The sequence below is a fragment of the Oryctolagus cuniculus genome, chromosome 7, assembly GCF_051225735.1.
Source record: "Oryctolagus cuniculus isolate XC-2025 breed Fujian yellow rabbit chromosome 7, ASM5122573v1, whole genome shotgun sequence".
Classification (NCBI taxonomy): Eukaryota; Metazoa; Chordata; class Mammalia; order Lagomorpha; family Leporidae; genus Oryctolagus; species Oryctolagus cuniculus.
The window spans coordinates 123,152,021-123,166,797 of NC_142873.1; the positions used below are offsets into that span (position 1 = coordinate 123,152,021).

Genomic DNA, 14,777 nt, shown 5'->3' on the forward strand with positions numbered 1-14,777 from the left:
TTTGCGTGCCAGACTGAGCACCAGTCGCGTGAATTGCTTTATTGACTCCTCACAGTGACCCAGTGAGAGTTACTGTTACCCCCACCTTACATGGGAGGGCTCCAGTCCAGCTCAGCTTCCAGACACCTGCCCAGCAGTGAGAACACAACGGTGAGCTGGGGGCACGGGGCGAGGGAGAAGCAGGCTGTGAGCGCACAGAAGGGGTGGGGAAGAAGCCCTCAAAGACAGAGGCTCCTTTCCTCCATCCCGCGAATGTGGCCAGAAACGTGGCCTCACCTCCACTTGCTTGTCTCCCACCAGTCTCTCTTCTGTAGATAGAAGGAATAGTTCTCACCGTGTGCCTCTCAGAAAGTCACTTCCTCTCTGTACCTCAGTTCCCCGTGAGCAGCTAGAGGGTATGTGGTGTCAGAGAAGCCAGAGTGCAGAGTCGCTGGGAGAGCCTGCGTGCACATGTGTCTGCTGTGCCTCAGACAAGAGAGCGGAGGCTAGGGCCTAAAGCACGAGTCTTCAGGGTAACTGGCCTGGGACTGTGAAGCCAGAGGAGGCAGGCACCTGCGCACCAGTGCCAGCTCCAGCCTGGAGGCCATGTGTGAGCCAGCTCCTCTACCCCAAGCCCAACAGGAAAGAGTGCATAGGTTGGGTTAACAAAATGTATTCCGCTCCAAATTGGAGCAGGACCGGCCAGGCAGGCCCTGAGCCAGTCATGCAAGCTAGAAAGAGATTGTGCTCCCAACAGGAAATGGGGGTGGGGTGGGAGTGGAAGAAGCTGAGTAGGGCTTTCCCTTATTTAAGGGAAAGAAGCCAAGGGTGGGGGAGCGTTCATTTGCAGGAAAGGGGGCCTACAGGGGTCACTCAGCCTTCCTCCTCCCAGATCCATGCCTCTTATCTTGGGTTTGTTGAGTGGGGATTATAGGCTGAGAGAATGTGGCTGCCAAAGCCCTGCACTTCTGAGGAGGGAACTGGACTAAAACCTACGCTGATCTGGCTCAGGAGCTGCCCTACTGCCCTTTCCAGTCCCTTCCCTCCCCGCCCCCCCCCAGCAGTGGTCTGGCTGCTGCAGTCCTCCTGGAGTGGCAGAGAGGAGAGCCCAGAGAGGGCTGGCGACTCATCTGTGGTCACACAGCTTGGCAGAGGCTTCATGTCTGGGTAGCATGTCATCCCAGAAGCTGATTCTTGGAATTACCATTTCCAATGGTCCTCTGGGGAAATGGATCCAGGCGCACCGTTCAAAAATGAGCACCCTGCAGGTGCACACTGTCCTCTAAGCCCCGGAAGGGGATCTTCAAATCGCTCCTTTGCACTGTGTTCTCTGCATCCCTTCCCTCCCTCCTTCTAGTCAATTCGAAATCCAGGTCCTTCCAAACTCAGCCCGGAAAACGTGAGAATTTCAGATTTTAAATGAGAGAGAGGTCAGGAAAGAGGCCGGTTCCAAGATAAATATAATCAGTAACTTTCTCATGCTTCCATCCTTACTGGTTAGATGCAGTGGGTGAAAAGCACCCATTTCAGTAGCTACAGAAAGTGAGGAGAAAGAGAACTATAGGAAGGAAACAGCATTCCCCAGGGCAGTTAGGAGTTGTGAACAAAGTCACCATGTCCTGGATGCCTACTCTTCCTCAAGTTAATTTCTAAAGACAGTTAAATCAAAGTTCCAATTTTTTTTTAATTTCTCTTTGCACCTACAAAATTTGTGTTTAGTCAGACGACTGTATTTTGAACATAGCCACAAGAATGCTGAAAAAGAAGAATCAGGAACCATAAATATGACTTGCCCTCCCAACTGTTACAGAACTAAAATAATTAAAATACTGAGGCTGGGGCAGGAGAGTAAACAGGTCCCTGGAAGAGGAAGTAATGAAACCTGCCCAAGACATCTGAGATTTCGGCCGCAGCGGGGAAGGCTGGATCACGCAGCAGTGCTATGCTAACTAGGTGATCAGTTGGGGGAAAGTTACAAATGTCACACCTTCTACCAAAATTAATTTAAATGAACTAAAGATATAAATGTAAATCATGAAAAAGAGCTAATGTAAAATATGGAACTGATATAGGTTAATACTTTAGAAGACTGAATTGGAAAATCATTAGTATGATACTGTAAACAGAATCCGTAAAGAAAAGGTAACACATTTGGCTACATAAAACAATCAACAACTCCAGAAAAACAACAGCACAACAGGACACATGAAACAGAGTTATCAGGAAATCCACACATGTTGCGGAGGAAAGGACACTACTACTATCTTTGATGCATAAATCACTATTACAAATTAAGGAAAAGAGAAGCTCTATGATAGATAAATAAGCAACGGTACATACAAATAATTTAAACACACACACACACACACACACACACGTGGCCAAAACACAAGGGGAAAACTAAGGAGATGCAAATGACATAGACAATGAGATACTATAGGTCTTGCCTGGATCGGGAAAGATTAAAAAGATCAGCAAGAAGCACTTCCGTTGAGTGCGTACAATGACACAACCTTTTCCCAAGTTAGCTATTAAAAGCCTTTAAAAAAGATATCACCATTCAATCTTTATTTCCAGGAATTTAGCATAAGGAAATATTTAGGCAAATTCACAAAGGGTGTTCATGGTAGCAATGTTTAATAGAGCAGAGTGAAAACAAACTAAATACTCATTAATATAAAGATTAATACATCCATATGATGGAATATTTTAAAAAGCCTTTAAAATTTTGTAGATATATTACTATGAAAAGTGTTTATCATACTTATAAGCAACAGAATCAAGTAACAAAAAGTATATTTTTGTAAATATGGGTACACAAAAAAGTTTCTAAAAATATATATGAAATACATTTTGCTGAAATGTCTGAAATGCTTAATAGCACATTTTGCTATAACAGTGTTTCCATTTGGGAAACCTAACGACCACAGGGGTCTCTTTCCAGGAATCCTTTCCCGGTCCGAGAAAGGAGGCTCCCCTGCACCCCTGTTCTGTTAGGCTCTGGGTGACCGCGCCCCAGCTGGCCCGCAAGCTCTGCGATGGCCCATCATGGTTGATTTATCTTGGATCCTCAGGGCCTGGCACATACTAGGCGCTCAACAAATGCCGTTACAAGAATGAATGGCCCTTTCTCCAGTGTTCCCGTGAATGGGTCGGTGAACTGAATTAAAACTGAATGGAATGGAAGCCCCTTGTTCTGATCCTACCCACCAGAACGTTAGATGAGGAGAAAAAAAGTCTTCTGAGAGTGGGAGTTGGGTCTGGATTTCAGCAGCACCGTGCCCCAGGCAAGTTTTGTCGCCTGGCCTCCTCGTGTCTAAAACGGGGGACCAACTGCCCACACCGAGCGTTTAGCGGCGGTACACAGTAGGCGCTCCACAAGAGGCAAATAAGCGGTGAACACTACTCTCCGCGCGCTTGTCCAAGGCTCCGAAGCGCCTAACCAGAAGGTCGTGGAAATAAGTCGGCGACGGTGGGCGCAGGGGCTCGATCCGGAGGAGCGCGGTGGCCTCCGGGGTTCCGTGTGGCAGTGCTCTTGCTCCCTCGCCTTTGGCTGGCTCCTCGCCTCCTTCGGTGGGAGATCGAGGACCGGGGAAGAAGCTGAGCACCAGCCGGAGCCGGGCCCAGCGGGTACCGAGGGAGGCCTTATGCCAAGCAGAGGTTCGCGGCGCCCGGCCTTAGCCCGCGCGTGGAACTGTGCAACCATCGGTGTGGGATGCGGGACTGCCGGGTTCGAATTCGCCCTGTTGCCTACTAGTGGGAGACGAGGCCACGTTTTCTCTCCTGACCAGTGGGAGAGTAGGACCTGCTCCGCAGAGGGCGATGTGACACACTTTAGGAGAAGCGCTTGGCATAGGGCCCCTCACAAGAAGAGCGCCCTAGAAACCCAGAACCGCGGTTCTTTCTGGCTCTCCGAAATTGTACCCGGTCCCTGGCCCTGGCCTAGGTTGGATTCGAGGAAAAGGGTCCTCTTTGGGGAGTCAGGGGTCAGGGACAGCAAGCCAGGCCACGCTTCGCCCTATCCACCCAGGGCTGCGGGAGGCTGCGGGTCGAAATCAGCGTGGGTCGGTCTGGAAGAGAGCTTCGTGTCTGCGTCCACGGGAGCGCCTGAGGCGGTGCGGGAACCGCGGGTCGGCCTGCCGGCGGAGACGCCTGTTCCCCAGGGCGCCGTCCAGTTTTCCTGTGCGCCCCCTTCCCGGGTGAAGAGTTTCAGCCAAACTAACGGAATCCGGCGCGGCCGGGGAAGCGGTGGGGGCGGGAGGGGACGATTCCGTCCCGGAGCCACCGGTTTGGGGATAATTACTTTTAATGTCAGAAAGATTTAGTTTAATATCATCTCTATTAGGCTGCCGGGAGGGTAATTAAACGGGACGCGTCGCAGCCGGCAAACAGATGGCGTCTGCTTGCTCCGAGGCTGCGGGCAAACAGCGCAAAAGTCAGCGCCTCCGGGGTCCCCCATCGGCGCCCCCGGCCCTTCTCCCACTCAGCACCACCGAACTCGCGCCCTCGGCCCCCGCCCCCACACCGCGCCCTCAACCCCAGCCTCGCCCTGGGTCTCCACCAGGATAGTCCCTTTGGACCCTGGCGCTGCCTGGGCGTGGGCGTGGGGGAAGGGGGTCGGTCTACACTGCGGGCGGGGGCGGCTTTTCTTGGCTGGGTGTTATCTCGGGACCCCAGCCCCCGGGCACCGCACAGGTGTCAGCAAACCATTATACGCGTTCGAGAGAGGACTGCCTCTGCTCTCAGCCGCCTGGTTCGTGGCCGAGGTCCACTCCACCGGCTTCCGGTGTCCGCGGCCAGCGCGGAGCCGGGCTGGGGCTCCGCGGACCCGTGCGGGGTTACGCGCAAGGATGTGCTCGTGTCTGGGTGTGCAGTCACCCAGGTGGCGGTCTGTGGGCTCTTGAGTGTTAAGTCACACACCAAGTGGAAGTCGCAGGCTGACAGCACGCTTATGAAAAGCTGTGAGGTCAAACTTTCTCTAAAGGGGTTCCCTTGAGTGGGAGGGCAGCGTCAGAGGTGAGCGCGCCCCCGTGGGCGCCCACTGCATGCAGCTGTGAGGGTGTGGCCAAAACTTTTGCGAAGTGAGGTCACACGTGCAGGGTTGTGCGCCCAAGTGTGAAGCCTCACTCAATTCGGGGTGGGGGGGATAGCGCCTGCTGCCTCAACCCGGTCACCCCTGGCTGGCGTGTACCCCCTCAGATCCTCTCCTCTCCAGACTGCGGTCTGGATCAGGAGGGACTGGCCCCGAGGGGCCGGGAAATCTGGGGAGGGGCTTTCTGTCCTGCCCAGGTGTGGGTCTAACGACGGGTTTCCCCCGCCTCCCTCTCTTACGCGTTCACTCACACGGGCACCCCTACCTGGGGGTGAGGGCGGAAAGGTTGCGGGTCCCAGACCTGCGGGGATGTGAACGCGCGGAAAGAGGGTGGATTGAAGACCAGCGCCTGCCGTGGAGGTGGGAGGATGCCATCTGTCTGGGCTGGGCTGCGTCCCAGGACGTGCCCCTTCCCCTCCTCAGAAAACGAGGTTCCTTAGACATCCGCGACAGAACTCCGGGTGTCTGAATCCCCGCGACTTGACCTTGGCTTCCGCGGATTCCCCAGGTCTAGAGTGGGGGGAATCTCCCAGCGGTCCGGCTGCAAGTGCCAAGAAGGGTACCTGGGTCACCGCGCCCAGGAAGCTCAGCAGATATGTCTAGTTTATTTCGTTTGAGGTTTGAAATTATTTCCCGAAACCTTTGTCTGCACAAACCCGGGGAGCAGGCGGCTGGTGGCCCTCCGCGCGGAATCCGGCGCGAGTCTGCGCGCTCCCTCGCACTGCCCGCCAGGGTGCAGTACTCCGGCTCACAACCTCCAGGCGCCCAAGGTGGGAGCGGGGCGCTGCGCGCCAGAGGGCCCGGTATCCCTGACGCACTCCCCTGCGCGCACTGCACGCAGAGTCCCCTCACGGAGGCTGACCTTTCTCTCTCCCCAAACCCACGCCCAGGCTCCAGTGAGCTGGATTTGCTGGGAGCCAGCGGCCAGGTTGCTGTCGCCATCACAGGCTCGGTCTGGCCAGCGTTCTGGAAGCGCTCCTGCCGGTCCTTGGGCACATCCTCCACAAGGCCCCTCCAGCCCAACCTCTGGGTTGGCTTTTTCCAGGGGAGCGCGCCGCGGCTCGCCCAGGGCGCGAGGTTCCGCCGTCTGCCCAACCGTGGGGCCCTGTGGCAGGAGGCGGCTCCCGCACTCCCTAGCCCCGTGGGTCGGAAGCGGCAGGGCTGGCAGGGCAGGACCCACGTGTGGTGCCAGACAGGCCGCAGTGCCCTGGGCAGAGTCTGCGCGCCCAGGAAGCCCGCGCCCAAGACGGCGTGGGCCAGACCCCCGCCACCCTGGGAGTTGCAAAGAGCCACGCAGAAACGCACGGTCTTGAGAGAAGGGGGACAACAGAGAAGCTCGTTTTTCTCGTTATTTAAACGAATTTTCTTTACTTCGAAGGCGCGCGCGCGAGAAAAGCAGGGAATAAAAATGGGAGTAATTGAACATGAGGGGGAAAGACAGAAAAGGCACAGAGGTGGAAGCAGAGCAAGAGAAACCGAGGGCGCTGGCTCCCGACGTTGCGGTTCTTGAGGGGAACAAACTCCGAAACCTGTTACCTCTTCTGCAGACGGAGCTGTTCCTCAGGGCCGTGACGTCAGGACGGGGAAAGTAAAGCGAAAGTGAAAAGCGCTGCCGGGGGGCCGCAGCCTCCTTCCGGGAGGGACCCGCAGGTGAAGGCGCGTCCGGCTTCCAAGGGATCTGGGGAGACACAGAGGCCGCTTTTGACTTTCGTTTAAAAACGGTAGAAAGCAAACTGTTCGTCCATTGAAAACAACGACCCAAACCCCCAAATCCCACCACAGAAAAGAAATCAAGGTGCTGGAGAAACGAGGGGAGGAGTAGAGGGCCGGGATGGGGGGCGGGAAAGTCACTGGGATGCGCCGGGCGCCGGCAGGAAGCGCAACTCCTTTCCCCGGCTGGGCTCCTCATTGAAAAGCGAAAAATTCCCCCACGGGCCAGACTTACCCTCCGGGATGCCTATCATATCAGGACTTTTAAAATAAAGGCATTGAGCTTTGAAGACTGCAGCGGGAAAAAGAAAAAAAAGCCCCAACCACCACAAATGCGTTGAACTTGGGAGCAAAGTCGAAACCGAGCCGGAAAGAGGCAGGAAAAAATTGTCTTGGCATTTATGCCGTAGACACCTTCCCTTCCCCACCCCGCACCGCCGTCCCACCCCCACCCTGACCGCGGTAATTGAATTGTCACCTGCCCCCATCCCGCCCCGGGCCGCCGAGGCCACTAGGGAAGCTCGGCCTTGCCAAGCGCCCCCGGCCAGCGAGAGCGGCGCGGGCGAGCCGGCGCCCCCGGAGCCCAGGGGTTACACCCGTCTACGTAGAGAGGCGCACCGGACACGGTAATTAGGAGCAATTCACACGCTCGCGGGCGCACGGAAACTACTTGTCACGGTATTTTCAATGCTCCTCCTCGCCCACTTTTTTCCTTGCCCGGCGCGCCCCCTCCCCTCCCCGAGGCACACAGTGGCGCTTTTGGAGTTTCGAATCTTTCGGACACTGTAGAATGAGGGGCTCCCCGGGCGCGGGTCCGGCCAATCAGAGCGCCGTCTGCCTCCCCTGGCCAATGGCAGGCGCCACATTGTTGTCCAATTCTGTCTAATGGAGCCCTAAGGAGCAACAATAGAGCGGGCGAGCGGCTCATTGAGAGTCTGGCAGCGCCGGGCAACTGGGCCCCGGCTGCGCGCAGCGTCCGGCGCGCACCTCGAGGGCACGCGGCACTGCGAGAGCTGGCTCGCGGGTTCTGGCTGGCCGGCCCCTACACGGGCCCCCGGCTCGGCTTTCCGACGGCAAGGTCGGACCGCGCCGCCTTCTGAGGGGGTCCGGAAGTTCGGAGATGGTGACTGAAGGAGGGTGACGTGGTCAGATAAGGGGCCGGGGGCAAGGGAAAGAGGCCGAGAGCGCCAGCGTCGCGAGCGGAGCCGGGAGGCGCGTGCGGCGCCCGCGGAGGAGGAGGACCCCGGAGCCCAAGGCAGGTAGCTGAGGGCCGCAGAGGAAGCAGAGGAGGCCCTTCGGCCTGTGGCCCCTGCTGCGGAGGCCCAGGCCTGGCGGGCCCTGGGGACTGGGAGGCCCGAGAGGTATGGGGAGCGAGGCACCGCGCACAGGGACGAGGGCTGGGAGTCTCGGATCGAGACATCAGAATTCGGTTCCGGGCTCCGGCGGGAACACGGGTGGGGGAGTGGCCCAGAGGAGGCCCCGGTGGAGGCTGAGCGCTGGGCCTGCTTAGGCCTCGGGAGCTGCGGCGCAGGGGGGACTCCCGCGTCCGTTCCGAGCCAACTGAGGAGGCGACTTCTCTGCTCCACTGGGGCCTGGGGGACTATCCAAGTCCCAGAAACTGGGCTGAGAGCAGAACGAGGGAACCTGAACTCCAGCGGGGCCCCGTGGGACAGCGGCATGGGGAGGGCGTGTCTAACGACTCCGTCCCTAAACCTGGAGGGAAGGGCAGAGTGAGGTGCCCAACGAAAAAGGCCCCCCTCTAGCAAGGCCTAGCGTTTCGCAGGCTGCTTCTGCCCTTTCTAACTACTTCTCCGGACTCTAAGGCTGAAAGCCGTGCCACAGGTTTTACCCTAGCCCGCCGCCAGCCTTTCCCAGCGGAGTCCTGTTCTGTGCACTGCTGTTCCGCTTGGGTGGGTGCACGGGGCTCCCAGATACCCATAAGGGCTGCTTGTGGAGGTTTCCCTGGCCCTCCGAGCTGATCTCCGGGCTGTGTTTGCCTATCCAAAGAAAGTTTCTTCAGCTCAACGTTGTCTTCAAGGCCTAGGAAACAGCTCCACACCCATTCTCTTTCCTGTGATGCGGGCCTCCTAGGGCCGATATTGTCCACGGTCCCAGGGCCTAACTTTGTCCCGGAATTGTGGGCAGTTCCCCGGCCCTCGCTCTACTTGCAAAAGCTAAGCTTCCTGTTCCCGACTTTTCTCTCAAACTTTCCTGCTCCCATCCACATTAAAAACAAAACTCCATTCCAGCCGACTCCACTTTGTGCCTAGGTACCTCTGCCCTTCCCTTCACCGTCCCACCAAGCCACGTTTGTCTCGGGGTTTCTTGTTTTTGCCTCTGGCGTCAGCCTGATGGGCCCAGATTTCCTTTCTAATCCGAGACCACTGTGCAAACATTTCTCTCCACCCATCTCACCCCAATGAAGCTAAGCTTTGGGGGATATTTTCTCTTTTTTTCAAATTTTTGTTACGTCCATCTGCACCAGGGGCTTTCAACATTGTGTTTTTACCGCCCCCCCCCAAGTGGAACCACTGATTCAAACGAAATCTGACACCCCGCACGTAAATCAGACACAGGAGCATCTGTGACGGGCAGGGGTGGGAGAGCTCCGATTCCCGAGGAGTTCCCAACGCGCCTCCTCCCAGCATTTGGCAACCACTACCCCAACTTCCGCGGCCCAAGCTTTCCTCCCTAAGCTTGCACCCCTCGAGGCTGCGTTTGAGCCCAGCGTACGGTGGCTCCTCACCCAGCTCTCTCCCCCTTCCCCACCTCTCTCCAGGTCAGGTCCTGCCATGGAGCTGCGCTCGGAGCTGCCCAGCGTGCCCGGCGCGGCGACGGCGGCTGCGACTGCGACAGGGCCGCCCGTGGCGTCGGTGGCGTCGGTGGCAGCGGCCGCGGCGGCGGCCGCGTCTCTGCCAGTGAGCGTGGCTGGCGGCTTGCTGCGGGCGCCGCCGCTGCTGTTGCGGGCGGCCGAGAAGTACCCGCGGACCCCTAAGTGCGCGCGCTGCCGCAACCACGGCGTAGTGTCGGCGCTCAAGGGCCACAAGCGCTACTGTCGCTGGAAGGACTGCCTGTGCGCCAAGTGCACGCTCATCGCCGAGCGCCAGCGCGTCATGGCCGCACAGGTGGCGCTGCGCAGGCAGCAGGCGCAAGAGGAGAACGAGGCGCGCGAGCTGCAGCTGCTCTACGGCACTGCCGAGGGCCTGGCGCTGGCCGCCGCCAACGGCATCATCCCACCTCGGCCCGCCTACGAGGTCTTTGGCTCGGTGTGCGCCGCCGACGGCGGGGGGCCTGGAGCTGGAGCGCCCGCGGGGACTGCAGGCGGCGCGGCAGGCGCAGGGGGCGCAGGTGAGAGCGCGGCCAGGCCGGGGCGGGGGAGTTGGGGCAGCGGGGTCGGAGCCCCTGGCATACGGTCCGGGGACCTGTGTCGATACCGAGAGGGTAAAATCGCTGACTCCAAACTCCGAGTGTCAGAGTTCACCGTGCACCCAGCCCCTGAAGTCAGGCGTAGACATCTGCATCTCCTCTCTCCCCTTTGTGGAACATTTGCACTTGACTTTTTCCCACCGCGGGCACAAATGTAGACGCTTTCACCTCTTTCGCTACCCAAACGCGGGCAGGTCCCTGCTTTCCCGCTCACTTGGAGGGCTGTTCTCCCCAGAGCGGAACCCCGCGTTTCGTAACTTGTCTGTGTCTCTGCACTTCGCACGGCGGGCGCCTTTCCCTCGCTCCTTTCTAGCTCGCCTCAGAAATCCGATCCCCTCCAAGCCCCCCCCCCCTTCGTTTTCCCCAGGCACTAAAGATGCCGCAGTTGCTTGTCTCCAGGTGATTCCCAACTATCCCCGACTGCCGCGTGCTGCGCCCTCCTTTCCTTCCTCGCTTCTTTCTCCACGCGTCCGCGTTTGCCCGGGGCACGCACCCTCTCACTTCCTAGATCCCTTTTCTTCCCTGTCTCCTACCTGCCTAGCCCACACTCTTCTCTCTGGCCGAAATTGGGCCGGGGCCGTGGCGGGTAGGGGAAGTGGGGCTCCGCTCTCAGTTTGGAAGGAAGAACTTCTCAGCTCTCAATTGTGGGAAATTGTGGGAAATAGTTCTACTTCTGGCTGTAGAGAACCTGCTAGATACCCAAGGTATTGCCCCTTAACAGACCAAGCTGCCTAGGGCAGGGTTGCGTTTGGGATCCAGGAGTAAGGTTTTCTTTGCAGTGTATGGGATACGTAGACATTAAGGCGGCTCCTGTTTGAACCCTGACCCGGCCACTGCTCCAGGGCAGGTTGGGCCGGGGAAGGCGTTGAGGGTGGAGGTGCTGGTGCGCTGAGTCGAGAAAGGCAGCTCTGGACCTGGAGTCCAGCGCGTGGGAGGTTGCAGTTCTGGGTTCAGAAAGAGAGTGAGACCCTGGGCAGGGAAAGAGAAGCAGGGCTGTAGGAGCGCAGAGAGGCAGGGATTCCGCAGCAGAAAGGGGAGCCCTGGAGCGCAGTGAGTGGGGGTGTGCGGCTCAGGGGGAGAGAAACCTGGGATCAAAGGGTTGAGCCGCTGAGAGCGCAGCCGGCTGCTTGACACCGCTCCTCACCACCCCCCTCTTCTCCCCCGCCAGAGGCCAAGCTGCAGAAGTTTGACCTGTTCCCCAAGACGCTGCTTCAGTCGGGCCGCCCGGGCAGCCCGCAGCCGCCGCCGGTGAAACCCTTGTCACCCGACGGCGCGGACTCGGGGCCCGGGACGTCGTCTCCAGACGTGCGGCCCGGCTCAGGCTCAGAGAACGGCGACGGCGAGTCCTTTTCGGGGTCTCCCCTGGCCCGGTCCTCCAAGGAGGCGGGCGGCAGCTGCCCCAGCAGCGCTGGCCCCAGTGGCGGCGGCGAGGAGGACAGCCCGGGCTCTGCCAGCCCTCTGGGCTCCGAGTCCGGTTCGGAAGCTGACAAAGAAGAGGCCGAGGCCGCCCCGGCGCCAGGGCTGGGCGGAGGCCCTGGTCCGCGGCAGCGGACGCCGCTGGACATCTTGACGCGCGTCTTCCCGGGCCACCGGCGGGGCGTCCTGGAGCTGGTGCTTCAGGGCTGCGGCGGCGACGTGGTGCAGGCTATCGAGCAGGTGCTGAACCACCACCGCGGAGGCCTGGCGGCCGGCCTGGGCCCCACCGCGCTCCCGGATAAGGCCGCGGTGGGTGCGGCAGCAGCTGCGGACGACGCGTGGCCGGGCCGCGTCGACGCCGCCGCCGCCGCTGCGGCGGCCGGAGGTCCCGGGCTGCCCGGGCCGCTGCAAGCTGGGCCCGCAGCACCTCCGCACCACAGACCCTTGCTGGCCGGCGCCATGGCGCCCGGGGCTCTGGGCTCGCTGAGCAGCCGCTCCGCCTTCTCGCCACTGCAGCCCAACGCCAGCCACTTCGGCGCCGACGCGGGAGCCTACCCTCTGGGCGCGCCGCTCGGCCTCAGCCCTCTGCGCCTGGCCTACTCGGCGGCGGCCGCACACAGTCGCAGCCTGGCCTTCATGGCGCCCTACTCCACTGCGGGCCTGGTGCCCACGCTCGGCTTCCGCCCACCCATGGACTACGCCTTCAGCGATCTCATGCGCGACCGCTCGGCCGCCGCGGCCGCTGCTGTGCACAAGGAGCCGACCTACGGCGGAGGCCTTTACGGGCCAATGGTCAATGGCGCGCCGGAAAAGCAGTAGGGAGCGGGGCCCTGCAGCCGGGCGGCCCCGAAACAGGCACCCCAGCCTTGTACCCTTGGGCAGACCCCTCGGCGGCCCGGCGCGCTCTCTGCGCCCTGGCTGGGGTCTCGCCGCCCCAAGGTGGTTTTTCTGTCTTGTTTTGGAGGGTGGAGAGGCTGATCAAAGGGGAGCAGCGACAGGTGCAGATCCTCATATCTCCTGCGGGCGGCCCCCTCCCCAGTGCTCCCCCAACCCTCCTTTCAGGAGAGTTCTCGGACTGCGGCTGCGGCGTAGGCTCCTGCCGCGCCTTCAGCTGCGGTCACCCCGCTCTCCCGCGCTCTCAAATGGATGGCAGGATAGTCCGAGGGTCTCTTCGGTGTTTCTCCCTACCCCTTAAATTTTTTTTTTAAAATATTCGCTCTAACAAATATAAATTTAGGATGTATAAATCTCTTGGCACTGAGTCGAGTCTTTGGGACACACATATATATCAAATGTAAAAAAAAAAAGGAAACAAGTTCTAAGGTGCACTTTCCTCGTTGCGGTATTTGTCGCTCTCTTTGTTGCTTATGCAGACAAGCATGGGTTTCCTTGGTGCAGTGTGAGTTTTTATATATGTATAAATCTATATATAATCTATACATATATATATACAAGCCAGTGTATAATGTTATAAAATGGAATTCTAAGTTATTAATTGTAATTTGTAGGTGACCTCGGTATTAACGTGAAAAACATTCAAAAACAAGCAAAAAAAAGGACAAAATGGAAAAAATTAGACTATGCGCGCAATTGTGCTTATCAGGTTTTATAGGTTAAATATATTGTAAACTCGGGAATAACCCTGCCCTCCCGCCCCTCTTGCCTGCGGCCGGTCTCACTCGATAAGTGGCCGTCGAGGTGCGCGCTGAAGCAGGAGCAGAGTGACGCGTGACTGAGCCAGAACCGCCCGCTTGAGGGCCCATCCTCGCCTCCCAGGACTCGCCAAACGCCCTGGCCGAAGGGCCGGCAGCGGGAATCGCTGCTGCGGAGCACCGCTCACTTTGTGCTTTCCTTTGCATAGATATGAGCTAGAAATAAATGTTATTTTCTAAGAAAACAACGCCATATCCCGTCCCACTCCTCGGGCTGTCGGGTGGAAAAGATTTGCCGCGCGGGCCGCGGGTGCCAAGGAGAATCTTTACCGAGGACCCTTCAGTGCCCGACCCTCGCGGGTCCCGGGAGAGGAAACTACCTGTGGCTCCCGGCGCGCGGCTCGAAACGGAGGAGCCGTACCCGCTGCGCCCCGGGGGCCCTCCCAGCTCCGGGGTCGCCTTGTCTGTGCTCTGGATCCGCAGTCTGCAGGCCGCGCGCACCCAGACTGGGTTCCTGCGAGGCTGGAGGCCCAGGTCCTGCTCTCCCTGGGGCGCGGATTTAAGTGCAGTCCGGGGCTCACAGTGCGCTCCGCCCTCGTCGCAGACGTCTGGAACAAATGTCAACGAAGGCTGAGGAGGGGTGGCCGCGACTGATCAGCGGGTTCGGAATTATTTGGATGGGGGAGGGTTGCTGCCCTCCCGCGAAGCCGTGTCGAACGAGAAAGGCGGTGAGGACGCGCCTTTGGGACAGATCTCACCCAGTACCCGTTTTACTTCTCGTCTCACGCGGAGTGGAGCAAATTAGCGGCTCCTAGGCCAACCCTCTTCTCCCATCCTCCTGCTCCCCTAAGGGTGATTCCCCCTCTTTAGGAAATGGGGCGCCCCCTCCCCTAGACTGGGCCCGGCGACTTCCCAAGGTAAACTTCTGGGGCCGGCTCGAGTTCCGCCAGGCGGTGAAACTTAATAGCAGGACAAGAAAACGGTTTAATAAAGAAGGGCTTTAATGGGGGAACTAATTTGATTGAGTTGCCTAATTCCACTTTAATTGGAAAGGGGGGTTGGCTGTTTGGTTATAAAGTGCGAGAGTGACGAGGAGATGGAAGTGGGGGGAGAAGGAGCGAGAGGAGAAAGATGCGGGCAAAAGAGACCTGGGGTGAGAAAGGGAACGAAGCTAGGGGGAAGAGGGAGAGAAGAGAGAGAAAAGAGGGGCGCGTTAGAGGAGAGGAAGGCCCGTGGGGCCTCTTTGAGGGCGAACCTCCTCGCCGCGCGCTCCGCGGCCCCCGCTCGGGTTCCGAGGCCTTGCGATCTGGCTCTGCCTGGCGGTGCCAACCTCCCTAGCCCCGGCCTGGCCTCGCCGCACCCGGGGGGAACCCGAGATCGATCCAGGTCTTTTGGTTTCCGAGAGGAACCTACACTGGGTTCCTGGTGGCCCCTGGGGTCCCACCACGCTTAGACCAGGGCTGGAGGCTGGGCGGTGGGTGGGAGGCCTGCGGGCTCTTCAG

General features: G+C 59.2%; 1 protein-coding gene and 1 pseudogene across 1 annotated transcript; one reads left to right on the top strand and one right to left on the bottom strand.

Moving 5' to 3' along the window:
• Positions 1-7,411: 7,411 nt before the first annotated feature.
• Positions 7,412-8,460, bottom strand: LOC149125715 (uncharacterized; annotated as a pseudogene).
• Positions 8,461-9,569: 1,109 nt separating this feature from the next.
• DMRTA2 (DMRT like family A2) lies at positions 9,570-13,665 on the top strand. Its single transcript, XM_051857793.3, has 2 exons — positions 9,570-10,129; positions 11,376-13,665. Exons 1-2 carry the CDS (start codon positions 9,574-9,576, stop codon positions 12,440-12,442), a joined length of 1,623 nt encoding a protein of 540 aa, XP_051713753.2. The 5' UTR covers positions 9,570-9,573; the 3' UTR covers positions 12,443-13,665.
• The last annotated feature ends 1,112 nt before the right edge of the window (positions 13,666-14,777 follow it).